This window comes from Bufo gargarizans, unplaced genomic scaffold, assembly GCF_014858855.1.
Source record: "Bufo gargarizans isolate SCDJY-AF-19 unplaced genomic scaffold, ASM1485885v1 fragScaff_scaffold_689_pilon:::fragment_2:::debris, whole genome shotgun sequence".
In the NCBI taxonomy this organism is placed as follows: Eukaryota; Metazoa; Chordata; class Amphibia; order Anura; family Bufonidae; genus Bufo; species Bufo gargarizans.
This window is the reverse complement of record NW_025334165.1, coordinates 94,370-118,027: the sequence shown is the minus strand read 5'-3', so window position 1 is coordinate 118,027 and position 23,658 is coordinate 94,370. Positions and strand designations below refer to the sequence as shown.

The 23,658-nt window shown below is 42.3% G+C and overlaps 1 protein-coding gene across 1 annotated transcript in view; it reads right to left on the bottom strand.

Annotated features, from left to right (window-relative positions):
* Nucleotides 1–23,658, bottom strand: part of LOC122922745 (complement C3-like) — a 76,398-nt gene that overhangs the window by 29,233 nt on the left and 23,507 nt on the right. The window contains exons 16-26 of the mRNA XM_044273454.1: nucleotides 13,016–13,081; nucleotides 10,193–10,402; nucleotides 9,058–9,199; nucleotides 8,424–8,509; nucleotides 7,325–7,464; nucleotides 6,473–6,685; nucleotides 2,156–2,222; nucleotides 1,892–1,981; nucleotides 1,430–1,633; nucleotides 1,268–1,343; nucleotides 855–1,014 (exon numbers count right to left, since the gene is read on the bottom strand). Coding sequence (XP_044129389.1) covers nucleotides 855–1,014; nucleotides 1,268–1,343; nucleotides 1,430–1,633; nucleotides 1,892–1,981; nucleotides 2,156–2,222; nucleotides 6,473–6,685; nucleotides 7,325–7,464; nucleotides 8,424–8,509; nucleotides 9,058–9,199; nucleotides 10,193–10,402; nucleotides 13,016–13,081 — 1,454 coding nt within the window. The remainder of the gene's footprint in view (nucleotides 1–854; nucleotides 1,015–1,267; nucleotides 1,344–1,429; nucleotides 1,634–1,891; nucleotides 1,982–2,155; nucleotides 2,223–6,472; nucleotides 6,686–7,324; nucleotides 7,465–8,423; nucleotides 8,510–9,057; nucleotides 9,200–10,192; nucleotides 10,403–13,015; nucleotides 13,082–23,658) is intronic.

Genomic DNA, 23,658 nt, shown 5'->3' with positions numbered 1-23,658 from the left:
GGTTGTATTATATCTTCTACAGCAATGACGGATCCGTCTTGAACACCATTAAAAGTCAATGGTGGACAAGCCGTTTTCTATTGTGTCAGGATCCTTCCCCATTGACTCACATTGATCTGTCTTGCTCCACACCGATGCAGCGTTTTTCTGTCCGCGATGGGGAAGCAACCAAACGGAACGGAATGCATTTTGGTGCATTCCGTTTCGTTCAGTTCAGTTTTGTCCCCATTGACAATGAATGGGGACAAAACTGAAGCGTTTTCTTCCGCTATTGAGATGCTATGACGGTTCTCAATAGCGGAATTGAAAACGCTAATGTGAAAGTAGCCTTACTTAGGACTGCATTATTTTAACAGGCACCAACCATTACAATATTATTTCCTCTTGAAGTAGACATGATATGCTCTGGTTACCTAGTCCTAGTGCTCCAATTTTGACAAACAGAGCATCACTCTCCTGTTCCTTAACACTAGAAATGACTCACTTTCTGTTGCCACCACTAGAAGGCGAGGTGTATGTACAGCTGTGTCCACCTCTTATTGGCTGGTATACAGACACAGCCACCACCTAGTGGTGAAAACAGTCAGCTGAGATTTTTCTGGATGTATGGAAATTAATTTTACCAAATGTTGTAGGAAAATGTGGTAAAATACAGTATTTATTCTGCTGGTTTCTTAGAGAAACTGCATGACATATAGATGTATCACAATGTGCGACCTGTGGTGTCAGGATGTCAGGTAAACCCTTTGCCTAACTGAAAAGGCTGGGTGTCAATCCTTATCAATCTCTATGGTATGGGGATATCTTATTTACTAGGGATGGACATAACAATCATGGACTAATCCCCAACGTACCACCATCTCTCCATGGATGACAGGGGCATCCTCCTTGAATACGCCATTTGGTAGCTGTTTCTCATTAAGAAGCCATTTGATGGAACCACATAGAATGTCTATATCTATGTGAACCAACTTGTAAGCCATTGAGAAGACCTTCACCACATATGCAGTAAGCCTGCCAGGAAAAAGCATGGTGGAGAGAAAACAGATAAATGGTTAACTGGAGAACATTTTAAGGAGCATGGCAATTTTCAGAATTGAGTTGACCACCTCTGTACAGATAGACTAGTTGCTAGGAAGACACTTTCCAAGAGCTACATCTATAGAAACCAGTCTGTCTTGGATTATTAAGGTCTTACTCAGACGCTCAGGTGAAGGTTGAATTGGGTTGGAGAACATTTTTAAGTGGTGGCCTATGTCTATCTCACCAGGTGCTTGCTGGTCGGTTGGTAAAGGCAGAGTAAGAGTTGTCAGTTTTACGATATACCAGCTGCTGTATATATCCTGAAAAACAAATATATTTTGGGTAAAAACATAATTTCTCATCAGTCATTGCCATTCCTACCCTTTTCCGTACTGTCTTCACTCACCTTGGTTAATGTTCTTAATTGCTTCATCTCGGCGCTCCAGTCCAATTTTTACCCATTGGTTGGTGACGTCCAGGTAATGAGTGGCAATCACAGTTGGCGTCATGCTCATCATGTTCTGTTCTCCACAACCAGATGGCACAGTGATTAGGTTCTTCAGCTTGGCACCATCAATGGAGTTCTCCAGTGTTTCTCCAAGAAGACCACCTGATGTTAAAATTTTGTTAAAAGGTTCATCACGAGCCAGACTTGAGTCAATAACCTGAAAGGGCCACAAACCTAATATTTAGCCCATGCTACTGTTGAGACCTCCAGTACAGAGCAATGACACTGCTAGTCCAAAGTCAGAATGGAAAGTTCCAGTCATAACCTCAACATCATGATTGTTTCACGAGTGGTGGCTTATGTCTGGAATACCAAAGAACTCTTCCCTCTATCCTTTATCCTAAATATTATGATCCTTACCTTTGACACTGACATAGGTCTCTGGCTCGGTGTTGGGTACAATATCATTTGGTGGAAATGTGTCAACAGTTAATACCTGAAGTCCAGGAACTGTAGGGTTATCATGAAAAATGGATGATTAGGACAATGGACATTAAGATACCCAACAAATGAATGAGAAGTAACAGAGTAGACATCAACTAGAGAACAGCTGAAGTCAACCAAAGTACAGCTTTAGAGATAAAGAGTCTGTTGTACTCTGACTGCATCGCCAGATGATCTTACCATCCCCTGAACGTAGAGGCTCCAGGATGACGCTCTGGATATTTTTATGGATTTTCATTCCTTCTGGCTGTGACAAAATAAATTAATATTAATGAAATGATCAATGTTATAGTCTTTACATTTTTGCATGTAGGGGATAATATTATAATTATATATACTTGTACATAGGAGCAGTATTATAGTAGTTATATTCTTGTACATAGGAGGCAGTATTATAGTAGTTATATTCTTGTACATAGGAGCAGTATTATAGTAGTTAAATTCTTGTACATAGGAGGCAGTATTATAGTAGTTTTATTCTGGTACATAGGAGGCAATATTATAGTAGTTATATTCTTGTACATAGGAGCAGTATTATAGTAGTTATATTCTGGTACATAGGAGGCAGTATTATAGTAGTTATATTCTTGTACGTAGGAGCAGTATTATAGTAGTTACAGTCAGGTCCATAAATATTGGGATATTGACACAATTCTAACATTTTTGGCTCTATACACCACCACATTGGATTTGAAATGAAACAAACAAGATGTGCTTTAACTGCAGACTGTCAGCTTTAATTTGAGGGTATTTACATCCAAATTAGGTAAACGGTGTAGGAATTACAACAGTTTGCATATGTGCCTCCCACTTGTTAATGGACCAAAAGTAATGGGACAATTGGCTTCTCAGCTGTTCCATGGCCAGGTGTGTGTTATTCCCTCATTATCCCAATTACAATGAGCAGATAAAAGGTCCAGAGGTCATTTCCAGTCTGCTATTTGCATTTGGAATCTGTTGCTGTCAACTCTCAAGATGAGATCCAAAGAGCTGTCACCATCAGTGTAGTAAGCCATCATTAGGCTGAAAAAAACAAACAAACCCATCAGAGAGATAGCAAAAACATTAGGCGTGGCCAAAACAACTGTTTGGAACATTCTTAAAAAGAAGGAACGCATCGGTCAGCTCAGCAACACCAAAAGACCCGGAAGACCACGGAAAACAACTGTGGTGGATGACCGAAGAATTCTTTCCCTGGTGAAGAAAACACCCTTCACAACAGTTGGCTTGATCAAGAACACTCTTTAGGAGGTAGGTGTATGTGTGTCAAAGTCAACAATCAAGAGAAGACTTCACCAGAGTGAATACAGAGGGTTCACCACAAGATGTGAACCATTGGTGAGCCTCAAAAAGAGGAAGGCCAGATTAGAGTTTGCCAAACAACATCTAAAAAAGCCTTCACAGTTCTGGAACAACATCCTTTGGACAGTTGAGACCAAGATCAACTTGTACCAGAGTGATGGGAAGAGAAGAGTATGGAGAAGGAAAGGAACTGCTCATGATCCTAAGCATACCACCTCATCAGTGAAGCATGGTGGTGGTAGAGTCATGGCGTGGGCATGTATGGCTGCCAATGGAACTGGTTTTCTTGTATTTATTGATGATGTGACTGCTGACAAAAGCAGCAGGATTAACTCTGAAGTGTTTCGGGCAATATTATCTTCTCATATTCAGCCAAATGCTTCAGAAATCATTGGACGGTGCTTCTCAGTGCAGATGGACTATGACCCAAAGCATACTGCAAAAGCAACCAAAGAGTTTATTAAGGGAAGGAAGTGGAATGTTATGCAATGGCCAAGTCAATCACCTGACCTGAATCCGAATGAGCTGCATTTGACTTGCTGAAAACAAAACTGAAGGGAAAATGCCCCAAGAACAAGCAGGAACTGAAGACAGTTGCAGTAGAGGCCTGTCAGAGCATCACCAGGGATGAAACCCAGCGTCTGGTGATGGCTATGCGTTACAGACTTCAGGCTGTAATTGACTGCAAAGAATTTGCAACCAAGTATTAAAAAGTGAAAGTTTGATTTATGATTAGTATTCTGTCCCATTACTTTTGGTCCCTTAACAAGTAGGAGGCACATATGCAAACTGCTGTAATTCCTGCACCGTTCACCTAATATCCTCAAATTAAAGCTGGCAGTCTGCAGTTAAAGCACATCTTGTTTGTTTCATTTCAAATCCATTGTGGTGGTGTATAGAGCCAAGAATGTTAGAATTGTGTTGATGTCCCAATATTTATGGGCCTGACTATATATTCTAGTACATAGGAGGCAGTATTATAGTAGTTATATTCTGGTACATAGGAGGCAGTATTATAGTAGTTATATTCTGGTACATAGGAGGCAGTATTATAGTACCGTATTTTTCGCCGTATAAGACGCACTTTTTCTTCCCCCAAAATGGGGGAGAAATGCCCCTGCGTCTTATACGGCGAATGCAGTCAGTTTTACATCGCTGGCAGCGATGTAAAGCGAGCGGGGACTCGGGGAGGGACTGGGAGGAGGAGCTGGGGCCGGCAATAGCGGCGGGGCGGTGCAGTCACTGTACTAAAGGCCCGCCCCGCCGCTCCGGTGTACTAATAAAATATGTCATATTCAATTAATGGCTATTAAATATGCCCCTTTATGTCTAATAGTACCTTAAATCCTAAGCGCATCTGTACAATGCAGGCGGGCCGGGCGGGCGGCAGCGTAACTCCCTGATGTCACGTGCCTGCGCCGCCTACTTTATGAATGAAGCAGGCGGCGCAGGCAAGTGACGTCAGTGAGTGACGCGCCGCGCCGGCTGCCCGGCCTGCCGGCATTGTACTGAAGCACTTAGGATTTAAGGTACTTTTAGGAATAAAGAGGCATATTTAATAACTATTAATTGAATAAGACATATTATATTAGTATACTGGAGCGGCGGAGGATCTGTGGATGGCACAGTTATGGGCTGGGAGGGTCTGTGGATGACACATGTATAACAGTGCCATCCACAGATCCCCCCGTAACAGTGCCAGCCACAGATCCCCCTGTAACAGTGAAAGCCACAGATACCCCCATAACAGTGTCTGTCATCCACAGTTCCCCCATAACAGTGTCTGTCATCCACAGATCCCCCCATAAGTGTCCGTCATCCACAGATCCCCCCATAACAGTGTCAGTCATCCACAGATCCCCCCATAACAGTGTCCGTCATCTACAGATCCCCCCATAACAGTGTCCGTCATCTACAGATCCCCCCATAACAGTGTCCGTCATCCACAGATCCCCCCATAACAGTGTCCGTCATCCACAGATCCCCAGTAATAGTGCCATCCACAGACCACCTAGTTCCAAACCCACAGCACACCTTTTGGTTAAAAATATTTTTTTTCTTATTTTCCTCCCCAAAAACCTAGGTGCGTCTTATACGCCGGTGCGTCTTATACGCCGGTGCGTCTTATACGGCGAAAAATACGGTAGTTATATTCTTGTACATAGGAGGCAGTATTATAGTAGTTATATTCTTGTACATAGGAGCAGTATTATAGTAGTTATATTCTTGTACATAGGAGCAGTATTATAGTAGTTATATTCTTGTACATAGGAGCAGTATTATAGTAGTTATATTCTTGTACATAGGAGGCAGTATTATAGTAGTTATATTCTTGTACATAGGGGGCAGTATTATAGTAGTTATATTCCTGTACATAGGAAGTAGTATTATAGTAGTTATACCCTTGTACATAGGAGGCAGTATTATAGTAGTTATATTCATGTACATAGGAGCAGTATTATAGTAGTTATATTCTTGTAGATAGGGGCAGTATTATAGTAGTTATATTCTTGTACATAGGAAGTAGTATTATAGTAGTTATATTCTTGTACATAGGAGCAGTATTATAGTAGTTATATTCTTGTACATAGGAGGCAGTATTATAGTAGATATATTCTTGTACATAGGAGCAGTATTATAGTAGTTATATTCTTGTACATAGGAGCAGTATTATAGTAGTTATATTCTTGTACATAGGAGGCAGTATTATAGTAGTTATATTCTTGTACATAGGAGGCAGTATTATAGTAGTTATATTCTTGTACATAGGAGGCAGTATTATAGTAGTTATATTCTTGTACATAGGAGGCAGTATTATAGTAGTTATATTCTTGTACATAGGGGGCAGTATTATAGTAGTTATATTCCTGTACATAGGAAGTAGTATTATAGTAGTTATACCCTTGTACATAGGAGGCAGTATTATAGTAGTTATATTCATGTACATAGGAGTAGTATTATAGTAGTTATATTCTTGTAGATAGGGGCAGTATTATAGTAGTTATATTCTTGTACATAGGAAGTAGTATTATAGTAGTTATATTCTTGTACATAGGAAGTAGTATTATAGTAGTTATCTTCTTGTATGTGGGGACAGTATTATAGTAGTTAGTAGTAGTATATATTATTGTAGGGGACATTATATATATATATAACATTTCCAAGTTAAAAAGAGCATTTGTCTCTGTAACTTACTACAACTTTTAGTTGTTTAACCACTCCATCGGTCATAAAATGATCCTTGACTGATGATTTTACTTCAATCCGAATGTTCCCAGTCTCTAGAGGAACAATAACAAATGTGATAACCAGAGAGGCCATCGGCTCCAATTTGACCACTTGGCGGAAGTTGGCTTCTTTTGTTGCTGAGCTGCACATCTTCTCATTGTACATCAGATCCACTCGCACCTAGGAAGAATATGATATTACATGATTTAAAGAAGGACAGCAATGTCATTCATCTCTTGAGTAGGCCTGATCCTTCATAGTACCCTTCACTCAAAGAAAACAACTTGCCACATCTGCTTGTGCCCTCCTACTCACACACAACAGAGTCCTGAAGGTTCATACCAAATACTTCCCTGTGCCTTGGTGGTGAGGCACATTTAGTGGTGGGAGTTGAATGGCTTTGGAACTGATGTACACATGGTGGTATAGCATAAGTGTTCTGTGTATGCTGCAGGATTCAGCCCCTAGGTTATTATCAAGAGCTTTAACAGGATGTTTTTGTATTTCCCCTGCAAATGTACTGAGCAAATCTATGGAAAGGTTCAGGCTGTTTTTCTGGTTTACCTTTTGAGAAGGGGTTCCCTGGCTTAATACCAACTGGGGCAAGAAGTTATTGCTACAAGAATGACAATGGTGAAAAGCAGGCCCTACTAAACATTAGGAAAAAATGGGGGATAAGGTTGGGGCTTCATTAAGAAGACGGTGCTTGAAGAAATAGCCAACCAGCTCGTTGCATCTGAAAAACTGGGGTTCCCCAGAGAATGACCCATATGAGTGGCAGACCTAACGTCTAGTGTCATCCAATCCACAGAACATTACCTCAATTTTTTCAGACACATAACTGTACAGGATGGCTCGGATCTCCACTTGCTCATTTCGGACCACTGAATATGGAAGCCGAAGATCGATGAAGAAGTCTTTCCTAACCAGCATTTCATAGGGTTTCGCAACACAGATTCCTGTGGGCCAACAAACAATTCATCAACTAACCATGTAAGCATGGACTTGTCATATGTTGGAGTTATTTAACCATCTGGATACATATAGTCATGTTTCCATAGACCATCATTCAGAATTCTACAGCCATATACCTGTCCATGTTTAATACTGCCTATTAATTTCTCTTCCATGGTAATGAGGACCTATGAGAATGTGTTGGTGCCTCTACAGTAGATTTACAATGATGTGGACACATCTTCTGGGTGTGTATTCAATAATGTTGACACCTTATCCAACATGAAGACTTCATGGTCTCGTTATAGTGCTACCTCTATTAATCAACTTCTAATGATGTTGACTCCTTTAGGGTATCTCTACTAACTCACATCTAATTATGTGGGCACTTCGATAACCCTCAGTGATTTGCTGCAATCTGTGGATGAATCCAGCAGCTGGTGTTCAATTTCCCTGCAGCGCTGCCACAGGGGAGGTAGAACATTACTTGATTTCCAATAAAATCTGTGTCCTGTTTGCATGATGCATGGATGTGCAAGGTCCTCCAGAGCAAAGAAGCTCTATATCCACTCTGGAAAATGGGTACTCTAAATCGGACCCATGTCAACACCTCAATGTTAATATAAAGCATCTCTAGTATCTGATGTATAATAATGGGGCTGCTTATAGAGGAAGGTATCAAATAAGGTGGGCATCTGTTGGATGCTGGGACAATCCCTAATGAGTATAACAAAAGATACCCTTAATCTCAGGGTCAGAGGGACAACAGAGTCCTACAAATATTGGTTGACTAGGAGGATAATGTGAGGTAAATAATGTTCAATTCTTTCAACTTTTTATAGACTCTTTTGCCTACTTTTGCTGTAGGCAGAGGTTTTCATACGTTCCATAGATAATAAGGTCACCAGAGGCTATGGGCAAGGAAAAGGATGCTTCACTGCCTCCACTGTCTGGAGAACATTACCTGATTTGGGAGAAATACCGATGGCCAAAAATTGCCAGGTGGTGATTGACTCTGGTAAATTGGCATCAAAGACCTTTGATGAAAGCCTGTGAGAGATAAAACAGAGAAGACTAATTGAGCTCAGAGGAAGGACTGGACCATATCACAATGACTTCAGTTGACCATAGTCATAAGATATTAGTTGGCAAATCCAACCAATTGTGGTTAGACCTGCCAGTAATCTAAAATCTATAGGTCAATAACTCTCAAGTCTATTGACCCAGGATCTTAGTGCCTAAAGGTCATCTGTCTCTTTCATTCTATGGTATCAGTTAGGGCTTACTCCGGGTGTATGTGGGCTCTTGAGTTACAATTTAAGTTAAAAAAAGGGAATGTCTCCCACCAGTACCATGAGCGCTCCAAGCCCAGAGGTCCTGGCATCTCCCCAGTGTCCATGACCTTTCATCTTCTTATCTGTGTCAATCGCAAGTTGAAGGATAGCTAATTTTGGCAACTGGATGGTTGCGGCTCATGCACCACTGCACCATTTACCTTGGTCAGTGTCAGCATGGGAATGGAAGGGACTAGAATGATATTGAACGAAGCTGGCGCCACACAGTACATATTATACTACAATTGTAAGGTGTACACTTACCCATTCGAATCTGCTTTCATGGGGAGAGTCTCTACTTTCCACAGCCAGCTCTCATAAAAAATACTGCGTGAATTGAAATTTTCCATCTTTTCATATAAATCATCTTCTACGTCATCTGACGTAGCTGTGTTGGAAGGGCGAACTACAAGAGGTCAAAGATAGAATAGAACAAGATCTCAGAGATCAAAGTAGAACATTAGAAAAGGATGAACAAGGTACAATAATGTTGCAGCCTGGGTTGGGCTCTTGACCCATAAAAAAAAAAAAAATATCCCAGATGGACTGTACCCCTCTTTTGTCCTTTGTTTTTTCTCATGCCCGTGGAGCCTCATGGTATTGTTATTGTCTCACATGTGTGCTCACAAATGCCTTAGTTGAAAACTAATATTACAGTATCCCACGAGGAAGACCGTCGACAAGAGAGACAATGCAATGGGTTTCCAAAAACAGTAGCTTGCTACATATGAAACCAGCCATCACTGTTTGAGTCATAAAATAGGGACATTTGTTGACATGTACTCGGGGAAAGATCAATATAATATAATGGAGTTCATGCAGCCTACTTCACTGCGGTTTTCATTCAGAGGAAGACAAAAAGCCCTACAAGTAGATGCAAATTGTCCTTTCCAATACGTAACATCATACTTAGAATAAATCCCCGAATCAAAGACCCAGAAACTACCAGAAATACTCAGTAATGTTATGTAAGGACTGTATCGAGACACCTCAAGGCAAAGAAATGCAACAAACATAGTGCCCACATGATAGTGCCAAACAATACCCCGTGCTGATATAATACAGCAACCATTACTATGCTAGAAATTGAAGAAGACCCGCAAGAGTAGACAGCTTGATGTGGTGGTCCTGGGGCATTTTCCCCATTGCTATGCCCTAATTTTGGCCTCAATTATGTCTTACAAGAATTTCATCCAGAGCCCAGTAAAAAAAAAAATTTTGGGCAACATCCTGTGGCACAGTACCATAGCGTGACTGCTCTTACAAGTATAAAGACCTTCCTACACACGGGTGCCTAAAATTGTACACAGTAATCCATACATGGTCTAAAGACACTTGTATACATGTTTCCTGTACACGGCACTATGGAATACATCATTATTTAGATTGTCATACTTACAAACCGTCATTTCTTTCATAGGCAGCCTTTGGAATTTTCTTCTGATCGTTTGGCGTTCAAAGATGAACTTGCAGCATTCCAAGAAGACCTTGGAACATTCCCCAACCTCTAAGACAAACTCATAACGCTTATTGCATGTGTAGCCCATGGGGTTTTCCATCATTCCATCTTGACAGCACTTCCTTAGGTACATATCTGTATATTCAAGCGCTGGTGACATAAAAGAGGAAAGACATTTTAACGATGATTTGTCACCAGGTGGGTACATAGAGTAGGGGTAGGGCTGCATCTGCCATGAGGCAAGATGAACATCTCGCCTCAGGTGGCTGCTGAAATTTCTCTGAGGTGGTGGCAGTTGAATAGTTGTGTAGTTTTCCACTAGGTAAATGTGGGCACTACGCAAGGGTCAATTGGGCCACGTTGTTTCCACCTCCTGCGGGACAGGGTCACTGTATTTTATATAATGCTTTTATGTGTATTTTTCCCTGTTTATCTGTGTATCAGGCCTGTTAGGGTGTAGTTCCTCCTCCTAGACAGTAGAGGGAGCTAGAGAACCCCTAATATATATATATAGTCAGGTCCTGTGCAGGGAAGGGAGTGTAGAGTCAGAAGAGAGTGTGTACTTTAGCCTGAGAGGAGCTGAAGTGGAGCTTCTGACATGCAGCTAGATAGCCCAGGCTTCTAGTTTGCCACCAGGAGAAGGGTTTGCCTCCTGAGAGAAAACCAAGTTCCTACCAAGTGCAGTGCAGAGCAAAAAGGTATTCCAGCCAAACCAGAGAGCTGAAGGGCAGAAGTGTCTATTTAAAGCAAGGAGACATATACCTGAGGAAGTTTTCCCTAACCAAGGATAAAGCCAGCAATAGGGCATACGGGCCTTGGGATAAAGACAGACAGGATTCTGAGGAAAAGTGCAGCCTGATCTGTAAGTGTTTAACCCTCTGAGTATCTTGCAAGAACATTGTGCCTGCCAATTGATGTAAAGCCTGCCTGTATTCAACCTTTGATGTATGGAACCAACTAAAGAACTGTAAATAGTTGAACTGTTTCAGTAAAGGAAGTTTTGGTTCACTGCAACATTGTGTTCATCAATTATTCCTACAATAAATCGGTGTGCCACCGTTACCGGCACTGGCGTCACGAACTTAAAGGGATCTTGCCACCGGCACATAAAAAATCTGCAACATCCAGGGCACCTCACCTACCATGGTGCCCCAGAGGTCCCCTGTGCCAGCCTCTCCATCACTGCTGTACGTCTGCCCAGGGTATATAAAAGACTGTGAGTACTATAACCACCCTCGGTTAGCAACTACCCCTGTGACCTCACAATTCGCTTCACCCTGCAGGGCTGTGTACTGCAGTTGCAGAGAGGTACGGAAGCTGATGACTCTTGTCCCGGCTGTTTACTCTCATAAGCCACTAGACCTGAAGCTATGCAGGCAAGCAGGCAGTACAACGTTGCAGGTACTCTTGAAACAATGATATCAGTGTGACTTCCTGCATCGGGACTCAGGCACGTAGGCATGTTATCTACATGAAGCAGGAGTCAGGTGAGTATTTTACTGAGTCCACTACAAAGAGGCACTGTGGGCTCCTTAGTGGTGCCTTATAGAGGGTCTTATTACTTCTAGTGGGCATATTACTTCTGGAAGCGCTATAAATACATTATTATTAAGGAAGGTACTGTAGGGATGCATTATTATTATTGGGCACAACATGGAGGGAACCACTACTAATGGAGGTACTCTAAGGGAGCATTATCACAGTAGGGGACACTGTTAATAATGAGGGCACTCTGGGAGAGCAATATTACTATTGATGGGACTTTGGGAGCACTATTACTATGAGGGGACAATCTGTATGGCACTATTATTTCTGCAATATAGTATTTAGTGACATTGGGGAGCATAGTGGGCACAGTACTGGAGTACCATCAGGATAACATTTTTGGGGCACTCAGAGGGGGCAACGATGGAAAACTAAGAAACTTAAGATGTCTGTGTGACAAACTCTGCAGAGACAAGACCTGGCTAAAAGAGGTTGCCATAAAGGTCTGGGGCAAATGGAGAAGAGAGAGCTCACTGGATTTAATTGGTATGTGGTGCTGGATTCTCTTGTAGGTTTTGCAGCATTGAATGTAATATTCATGGAAATATGTCTTTAGCAGTAGGACTGGTGTGTGTGTGGGTGGATTGAGTGCATATGCATTGATCTTTTGAGACCTTCTTAAATTTTGGTTTAGATTTACAAGTAGTGATGGATTGATTAAACGGTTGGCTACTTGGCTTTCCTACCTTTAATTTTTATTTTAGTGGGGTGACATTTACATTTTTACTTCAGCCAGCAGAGAAATTTGAATTAGCCCTGAACAGGGGTGCAGCATAAGGGGGAAGAACCCTCCTAATTGCACATTGATATTGTAAATGCCACATAGAAGGTGGGGAGCCTTGTTGAATTGGAGCCCAGGAGCTTCAAGTGAGGCCACATCTGCTATGGAGCCCCTGGAGAAAGGTGACCCATTCCAGGTTGAGTTTCCACCCATTTTAATGCATTGTGAGAAGCTGTACAGGGATGTGGTCTACACCCCCTCCCCCCCAAGTCATGAAAAGGGGATGTTGTTACCAGAACCTCCTGTGTTGGGTGGCTAGCTTTGATGTGGTGTTAAGCGCTTGATTATTATTTTTGTATGTTCATAGTGCACCGTTTGCCCTCTTTCCCTCCTATGATACTACACCCCAACAATACACCATGACTAGCCTGCTGCTGGTGTTACTCAAAGTCTTTGTGAACCATGGATGAAAGCAACACCACATGTTAGTCAAATACCTTTCTTGGCTTTCCTTTGAGAGAGTGCTGACCGCTTTCTTCTCCGATGTTCTTCCTGATGTAAGTCTGTAGATAAACAATTCATCAAAAAAGAGTTGAAAAATGCTCACCATCTAAGCAACATCACATGTGCACCTTGGTTTTCCCATCTGAGACATTACTGACCACAAGAGCAAGATAATAGACTGATTCGGTAAATCCCATAGACTGGAATGGAGGGATGAGCACATGGGCAGCTTTCTCCCCATCCACTCTCAGAAAACTCCTTTAGCTGAAAACCACAATTAGATTTTTATACAACTTAAAGGGCTGAGGGATGTTTGGCCTGAATACAGCCACGTCTTGTCCTTTTAGGGTGCCATTGTGCCCTGGGACTCGACTGTTTAAGGTCGAAATGGGTGAAAATGGAGGCACTGAGGCGGAGGAGCATGACACAGGGATTTTTTCTTTGGTGTTTTCTAAATCGCTGTGTGATATCCCACCCTCTTGAGGCACAACTCAATATAGGTATGCTCTTTAAACTGCTTGATGACTGCCTGCCGAATACAGTACATACAGTATGGCAGGTGGTGCGGGTGCTAATAGGGGTTTTCCGGTTCCTTAATATTGATGGTCTATCTTCAGACTAGGCCATCAATATCTGATCGAAAGGGTCTGATGCCTCACACCATGCTGATCTAAATTACACCAGTAACCAGCTTTTTCCACTACAGAAATGGACAGAACCGTGTATTTCCAGCACCACAGCTACTGCAGAACAACTGATCGGCAGAGGTGTGGTCACCGATCAGGCATCAACGGTCTATCCTAAGGATAGGCCATCACTATTACTGGAAAACCCCTTTAATGTTTGCACCATGGTATATACACAGCACAGGTTTAAAGGGAATGTGTCCTCAGAAGAGGAACTATTGTTTATATCCCATTTTTACAATAAACATATTATTTTTGAATTTTGGGTGATTTTTGGGGTTTCATTTTCCATGTCATTGGCTATATTCAAAAATGATCAAAAAAAGTTTATGCAGTGGCCACTAGGCCCAATAATATGCTAAGACTTCCTGTTTTGTACAGGTAACTTTTCAGCAGTCATCTGCTTTTCATCCCAGGCAGGATTACAATGACAGATATCATCTCTATACAGATAACCTAGGATTCACAATTCACATTAGGAGATATCACAGCTCATCTGCTTCCTCCGAACCTCTGCACAGGTCACAGAACATGTCTAGAAAACTCTCCCACAGAAATCATTGAGGTCCCCTCCTCTCCACCGTGTCTATGGCCCATGTGACTGCTCAAAAAGAAAAGGAAGTGTTGACATATTTTAGGCCTAGTGGCCATATTTTATGCCTACGGGGCAGCAATAGTAAATGATGTCTGAGTGGATAAACGCACATTTTATGGTATTAACTTACAACATGTTTAGAAAACCCACCGAGCAGTTACATGTCTCATGCGTTTTCATATTCCAAAGCTTCCAAAAATGATCCTTTATCGGGGGCAGATGATGTATAAATAAACACAGTGTTATGGAAAAAAAAAAGTGGCATTAGTGGCATGATGCAGGCTGCAGAACGTGATGGTAGGTAGGCAGGCAGGCAGACAGCAACTGTGGCAAGATGGGGTACCGGCAGCATAGAGAGGTCTATTGATCACATTATCACATTTCTGTAATAATACAGGAATCTCGTACATATGCCGCGTCATGAAATTTAACCCCCCTCCCCAATCAAACCCAACACCCACCCCCCGCAAGAACAATTTTAACATTTCACCTGTCTGGAGTGAGTACATGGAAACTGACCCTCAGGCATTAGTGGTATGATGCAGGCTGCAGAAGCAGTCGTACAGAATGTTAAAGTAGCAGGCAGACAGCAACAGTGGCAAAATGGGGCACCACCAGCAAGTAGAGGTGGGCGAGGTCTTTACATCAGAGTCAGCCAGAGGAGTGTGAAAATCCTCCCACTGGACACTGGTGGAGGACAACTTGGTCCATTTGGTTGTCACCCCCCCCCCCCCAACCTTGCTAAAAAGATGACACTGGAGGCTGGACAAGAAAGAAAATAGTGTGCTGTGCCAGTTCAGGCCACTGTTCCAGTTTGCCTACCCAGAAATCCATAAGGTCAGGGAACTGGGTATGCGATAGAGACTAGCCATAGTTTAGGTAGGCGTGAACCTGGGCATTGAGGCGGAAGCTGTTGGTGTGCTGACTGGCCTCTGTTTGGTGTGGAACATGAAAAAAAATTCTCCATGATATTGAGGAGACTGAAATGGCTGCTGATGCTGTGGCTTCTGCTTCTTGGGGTGGCAAGAGGGGGACAACTCTGCGGGGGGCGGAGAGGGGCCTCCTTTTCAGACACCCTGGTGGAAGGCTTCTGCTTGCCATAAGCTGCGTACACAGTGTTTCCTGGTAATAACGTAATTTGTTCTCCCTTTCTACCAGAGGAAAACATTTCCCTATTTTACCTTGGTAGCGAGAGTCTAAAAGCATGACCATCCAGTAATCATCAGACTGCTTGATGTCAATGATATGTCTGTCACTGCGTAAGCAAGCCAGCATACAGAACGCCATTCTGGCCAGTGTGCCAGAGGAGCCGCTTCTTTCCTGCTCCACCCTCCACTGAGACGATTGGGTGTCTTGGAAAGTGTCATCCTCATGATCGTCCTCTTGCTCCTCAACCTCCTCCTCTTGCAGTGGCAGCTTTTCATCCTCATCTTCCTCATCCCCATCTTTGTCATACTCCTCCTCCATGACAGATTCCTTTTGTGTGTCCCCAACATCTACAGAGCAGATAGCAAGATGCGTCAGCTGCTATTCTTCCGCCATGGTCTCCTGCTGCATAAGCGTCAGCGTTTGTTCTAAGATGGGATGTTCTAAGGGATGTTTGTGGCCACTGTCTGACCTCAAAGCAACACATGCCCACTGCTGCCAAGGCTGTCTGGTGCATGACAAAATCATTCACGGCTTTCTGCTGCTTGTACAGACGTTCGAGCATGTGCAATGTTGAATTCCAGCGAGTTGGCACATTGCAGATCAAGCGGTGTAGAGGCAGGCCATTCTGTCGCTGCAGGTCTACAGGGAGTGCAGAATTATTAGGCAAGTTGTATTTTTGAGGATTAATTTTATTATTGAACAACAACCAGGTTCTCAATGAACCCAAAAAACTCATTAATATCAAAGCTGAATATTTTTGGAAGTAGTTTTTAGTTTGTTTTTAGTTTTAGCTATTTTAGGGGGGATATCTGTGTGTGCAGGTGACTATTACTGTGCATAATTATTAGGCAACTTAACAAAAAATAAATATATACCCATTTCAATTATTTATTTTTACCAGTGAAGCCAATATAGCATCTCAACATTCACAAATATACATTTCTGACATTCAAAAACAAAACAAAAACAAATCAGTGACCAATATAGCTACCTTTCTTTGCAAGGACACTCAAAAGCCTGCCATCCATGGATTCTGTCAGTGTTTTGATCTGTTCACCATCAACATTGCGTGCAGCAGCAACCACAGCCTCCCAGACACTGTTCAGAGAGGTGTACTGTTTTCCCTCCTTGTAAATCTCACATTTGATGATGGACCACAGGTTCTCAATGGGGTTCAGATCAGGTGAACAAGGAGGCCATGTCATTAGATTTTCTTCTTTTATACCCTTTCTTGCCAGCCACGCTGTGGAGTACTTGGACGCGTGTGATGGAGCATTGTCCTGCATGAAAATCATGTTTTTCTTACCTTGCAGACTTCTTCCTGTACCATTGCTTGAAGAAGGTGTCTTCCAGAAACTGGCAGTAGGACTGGGAGTTGAGCTTGACTCCATCCTCAACCCGAAAAGGCCCCACAAGCTCATCTTTGATACCAGCCCAAACCAGTACTCCACCTCCACCTTGCTGGCGTCTGAGTCGGACTGGAGCTCTCTGCCCTTTACCAATCCAGCCACGGGCCCATCCATCTGGCCCATCAAGACTCACTCTCATTTCATCAGTCCATAAAACCTTAGAAAAATCAGTCTTGAGATATTTCTTGGCCCAGTCTTGACGTTTCAGCTTGTGTGTCTTGTTCAGTGGTGGTCGTCTTTCAGCCTTTCTTACCTTGGCCATGTCTCTGAGTATTGCACACCTTGTGCTTTTGGGCACTCCAGTGATGTTGCAGCTCTGAAATATGGCCAAACTGGTGGCAAGTGGCATCTTGGCAGCTGCACGCTTGACTTTTCTCAGTTCATGGGCAGTTATTTTGCGCCTTGGTTTTTCCACACGCTTCTTGCGACCCTGTTGACTATTTTGAATGATTGTTCGATGATCACGCTTCAGAAGCTTTGCAATTTTAGGAGTGCTGCATCCCTCTGCAAGATATCTCACTATTTTTGACTTTTCTGAGCCTGTCAAGTCCTTCTTTTGACCCATTTTGCCAAAGAAAAGGAAGTTGCCTAATAATTATGCACACCTGATATAGGGTGTTGATGTCATTAGACCACACCCCTTCTCATTACAGAGATGCACATCACCTAATATGCTTAATTGGTAGTAGGCTTTCGAGCCTATACAGCTTGGAGTAAGACAACATGCATAAAGAGGATGATGTGGTCAAAATACTCATTTGCCTAATAATTCTGCACTCCCTGTAGGTGAGCGTTCCTCGCCACATAAGAATGGCTAAAAGGATTGGACAGTCTTCTGGACTTTGCCAGCACCTTGCGCAAGCCAGTGTACATATTTATAAAATGTTGCATCACTAGATTGAAGGCATGCACCATGCAGGGAGCATGTGTTATTTCACCCAGGTTAGCGGTGGCCACGATGTTGCACCCAATGTTGCTGACCACCTTGCCCAGTTGGAGTCAGTGGGGTGAAAGCCAGCAGGATGTTTGCTGCGTGATGTACTCTAGCAACTGCTCGCCAGTGGGGCTACTCTCTTCCAGGACATTCAGCTCCAACACAACATGATAACGATTGACCTGTCACAGGTGATAGGAAGGAGGGGTAGTGCGAGCAACCCTCTGCCCAACTACTGTTGGGGACGGGAACATGTCTATGATGGCAGATAAGTGCCTGGTGTGGGAACTAGACTGACATAATCGTGGGGGGGTCAAAAGGACCTGGTATCGTTGCCAGGGTGCTGCCTCGCTGCTGCCAGAAAAAACATTGACCCAGTGGACTGTGAAAGGATGTGCTGTCCCTGCCTGTAAGAGCTGCTCCAGGTGTGCACTGTGGCATGAACCTTGCTGCACATTGCGAATTGCAGGGAGTGACCCACGTTGTGACTTTTTGGGAGAAATAATGCCGGCTAGGAATCTTCCAGAGATGCTGGGCGCACGCTTAAGCTCTCTAAAGGCAGCAGACTTGACTAAATGGTACGGCAGCAACTGCACCACCAGCAACTTGGCAGCTTGCACACAGATGTATGCTGGGCGCGAAGAGTTGTTTCCTGGCCCCACATTATGTTTCAATGGCTGACGAGGGAGTGGAGGAGTCTGAGTGGGATAATGATGATGTGAAAGACACCGTACTGCTCGTGGATGCAACCTGGCTGCTGTAAACTGGACCGGGAGAAGGAAGGAACTGCTGCTTCATGTGGATTAATACAGCTGTGGTGGCTACTACTGTGTTTGCCTGCCCATGTTTTATTTTGCTCTTGCACAGCTTGCACAAGCCAATGCTTTTGTCTTCCGGCAGCATAGAGAAAAACTGCAAGAGGGGAGATCTCCAGATCCCAAAGCAGATGTCGTCCTGGCTGTTCTTTGGGAGGTACGTGGCAACTGTTCTTTATTGCTGCCTCCATCACCCTCCTCCTCTGTTGCATCCTCTTCAGCAACCTGATACGGCTTCCAGGTACTTTCCAGTACACAATCGTCATTGGAGTCCTTACCCTCCCTTTTTCAGACTGTGGGATATCATGGGGGGTTCTTTGGCCCCCCTTTCCTGCTCTTCCCTTACAGTCACTGTTGCTGTTCCAACGCCAATAGTGCGGCTATGGGGGCCACTACTACTACCACAACCATCACATCTATGCCTGGGATCTGCAGCCTCCTCCTACTCAGGGCAGTACAATCACTGACTGCTCTCACACAAGTCGTCAACAGGGAGACTTTCTTGACTATCTGCCATAGGACGTGGTATTTTTTTTTTACCACTTCTTAGGAAAAAGGAAGGTGCCCCACTAGGAAGAAGCAGTTAAGACTGGGAGGACTCAACTGAAAGCCTTCTTTGGACTGCAAGGAGGAGGATCAGGAAGAACGCTGTGACCACTGGCTCCACGGCACGTGTCTGACTCTGAAGTCACCTCCATGCCATCCTGCGACTGAGAGGAGGAGTGAACCATCTATAATGTTGCACCTTTCAGAAGGCAGCAGGGACAACTGCGGCCTACTACTACTACTACGTCTGGCGATATGGTTAGTCCTGCTACTACCCACATTCTGGCTCTGGGTCTTTTGTTTTTTTTAATTTTTTTTATAAATATATCTTTATTTTCATTTATACAAAAAGAAACGTACACATTCCAATCACATCATAGATTTAAGTATCTTCAAGTCACATCTTCAAAAGTACATTTCCATTTTTTCCTGAACAATTATTTTATGCTATTTTTCTCCCCCGCCCCCATTACCCCCAATCTTTTCCCTTTACTTTGCCTTTACCCTCCCCCCACCCTTATCCTTATGAGAGGGGGGGGGGGGGGGAGGGGGACGTGTATACAAAAAGAAAAGAAAAAAAATTAAAAAAAAAATTTGGTAAATCCTGCCCTAAAGCATCAATTTTTTCCAAAGATCCTCAATATTTTTTTTCCCGTGGACCTCCATCAATCGTTCTTCCTTAATAAAATTATCCACCATTTTCCTCCATTGTCTCACCATCGGAGGATCTACCCCCACCCATTTCTTAAGTATAGGGAGCCTAGCTTGAAATAGCACTTTACAGAGAACCACTCGTATATCTCTATTTAAATTCTGATGTTTAGTTGCCCCTAATATGCAAATCACCGGGTCTTCCGGTATATGAACCTTCAGAATTAAATGTACTGTCTCCAAAATTTCCCTCCAATATCTAATCAACCTTGGGCATCTCCAGAAACAATGTATTAAGTCAGCATTCCCTCCCCCACATTTTGAACATGCATCCGAGGCTCTCACACCCATTATCTTCAATAACCGTGGGGATCGGTGCAACCTATGCACTACAAAAAACAGTGAGATCTTATGTGAGCCCCTATTGGAAACCATTGAGTAACTTCTGAGGGCATCTACCCATTTATCTTCAGTAAAGGATTGGAGTTCGTCCTCCCATTTTTTTCTAGCAAGTATTAGAATTCGTTTCTTTTTGCTCTCCATCAATATCTTATATCTTCTTGCAGTTATGCCACCTCTTTCCCCCTCTTTAGTAAATTTGTGTATTATATCCGATTTTTCTATTTTATATTTATCCTCTTGAAGGGCTATCCGCAGGGCATTCCTAAGCTGAAAGTATTTATACATATCTTTTTGGGGGATCCCAAACTCAGCAACTATTATATTAAAGTCTTTCAATTTACCCTGTTCCAATATCTGACTAAGGTATTTTTTCCCTTTTTTTTCCCAGTCTATATAGCTCTTAATCGTGTCTAATTCCTTAAGATTTATGTTTTTCCAAATGGGTGTATAGTGCAGAAACCCTTTAATCTCTAATATTTTTTTAATCTCCACCCATATATAATTTAATAAATTCAGTATTCTATTACTTGTGCTCTTTTTATCCAACATACCGGATTCTAAAACCTCCAAGTGATTCAACTCTTCTTTCCACCCTAATCTATTTACGACTTGTCTACCGACCAAACCATTTAAAGTACCTTTTATGTGACCATATTGTGCCATTAAATAATAAAAAAAACAATTTGGAACAGCTAAACCACCCTCGCTTACTGGGAGCTGCAACACTTCTTTTTTTATCCTGGGGATGGCACCTTTCCAGAGAAAGTCCCCCATTAGACTATCGAGTACCTTAAAAAATACTCTGCGGTAACCTCAACGGGGCATTTTGGAGAACATAAAGTATTTTAGGGAGAAGAATCATTTTTATCAGATTTACACGGCCCTGTATTGACATCGGTAACCGACGCCAGATGTGTATTTTAGTCCTAAGTTCTTTTAGTAAGGGGAGTATATTTAATTTTTCATATTCAGCTATATTTCCGGAAATTTGTATACCTAAATATTTAAAGTTGTCATATTTCTTTAAGACATGAACCCTTAAATCACTCTGTAATTGTGCGTCGCCTAACATCAACATATGTGACTTCCCCCAGTTAATATTTAAACCGGAAAAAGAACCGAACTTATCTATTATATCAAGCACCTTATTTAACTGATCCCTAGTGTTATACATAAACAAAAGAATATCATCCGCATACATCAAGAGTTTTTGTTCTCCACCCTCGTATTGAAAACCTTTAATCTCTCTATCATTTCTTATTATACATGCTAACGGCTCGATTGCAATGGCAAATAATAATGGTGAGAGAGGGCATCCCTGTCTAGTGCCCCGATATAGGGCAAGAGGCAGGGACAAGCTCCCATCCACCATCACCCTAGCTCTAGGATTGTGGTATATTAGCTGAATCCAACTTATAAATTCCTCACCTATACCGACCCTTTTTAGTACGGCCCATAGGTAGTCCCATTCTATACAATCGAATGCTTTTTGGGCGTCCAATGAGAGCACAGCTTTCTCCCCAGCTTGTAATTTGTTAGCTTCGATATTTAAAAACAACCTTCTTATATTTGAATAAATCGTTCTCCCCGGTATGAAGCCTGTCTGATCCGGATTTATAACTCCCCCAATCACTTTTGACAACCTCTCGGCCAAAATCTTTGCCAAAATTTTAACGTCCGTGTTTAGGAGAGATATTGGCCTATAGGATCCCGGGTCAAGTTGTTCTTTGTCCTTTTTTGGAATTAAAGTTATAATTGCCTCTTTCATGGATTCTGGTAACTTCCCCATTCTTTTGGCCTCATTCAATGTTGTTTTTAACTCTGGTAGTAAGACCTGGGAGAACGCTTCATATATTTCAAAAGGGAGCCCATCACCCCCCGGTGCCTTATTCGGCTTTACCTTACTCAGGACTTCCTTTATTTCGGCCATCAGTATTTCTTTTTCTAAATATTCTTTTTGGGGCTGGGATATCTTTTTAAGAGGTATCTTATCTAGGTATATGTCCAGATCTTGTTTTGAATATTGTGCCCTAGATTTATAAAGTTCCTGGAAATAGTCCAGAAACACTTCTTTAGTTCCTTCCGGCGTAGTGATTATTTCACCCGTTTTATCTTTAATTGCCCCTATCCATGATTTCCCTCTTTGATTTCTTACTATACTTGCCAGAATTTTGCCCACCTTTTCTCCCTCTGAAGCTAGGCTGATCCCCTGAAAAAGTAGTTCTTTCCTACTTCTCTCCATTTGATATGCCTTTAACTTTTCTTGATGTTCCTCCCATATTTTCCTGTTGTATTCTGTAGGATGTACTATATAGGTCATTCTTGCTACCTCAACTTTTTTTTCTAGTGCATTACTCAATTCTCTAGTACTCTTTTTCCAATATTTCACCTTTTTAAAGAGCAATCCTCTCAGATATGCCTTAGAAGTATCCCATACAATTAATCTACTAGCAGTGCCGTTATTCTCTAGAAAAAAGTTTTTTAATTCTTCCATTATGTTCTCTTTATCTGTAATCATTGTTAACCACTGGGAGTTAAATTTAAATGGTGGCAAGGTATTTTTTTTTATCAGATTTAATTCGATTACTACTGCACTGTGGTCTGATAGGGCCATAGGCAAATACTTTATCTTAATCCCATTTTGAGATATTAGATTTTTATTTCCCAAAACCATGTCAATCCTTGACCAAGTTTGGTGTGTTTTAGAGTAGCAGGAGTACATGATTCCATCTGGGTTTTGAAGACGCCAGACATTCACCCAATTAAACTCTTGGGCTAATTTAAAAAAATCCACCTTTATTGCTCCTCCACCTCTGCCAGACGTTCTATCCCTGAGTGGGTCCATTACCGCATTATAGTCACCTATCGCAATCATCATAGCTTCTTTTCTATTCAGCATAAATCCATGCAATTTATACAAGACATCTGGTTTATATGGCGGTGGAATATATATATTTGCGATTACCATTTTAACACCTTCAATATTGCAATATAAGAAGAGGTACCTGCCATAGTCATCCACCTCTACTGCCAGAAACTCAAATCTGATCTTATTGTGTATCAAAATTGAGACCCCTCTAGAGTAAGTAGTGTACACTGAATGGTAACCCTCCATTATCCATCTCTTCTGCAACCATCCTAGGGATTCTTTATCCAAATGTGTCTCTTGGAGGCAGATGATGGCTGGCAGGAACCTCTTCAACCACTCAAGGATAGCATATCTCTTTACTCTCTCACGTAAAACCCTAACACTCAACGAAAGAATCCTAAGCATCTAGCAGAGGCGGAGCAGAAAGAAAAAAGAAAAAAAAAAAAAAAAAGAAACACGTAAATCCTAGCAATATGCCCCCAGTGTCTGAGATGGGAATAACCCTTTAATTACCTCAGCATAGACATGTAATATATCAAATTTGTGAGTATATCATAAAGACAAATAATAAGTCGAACAC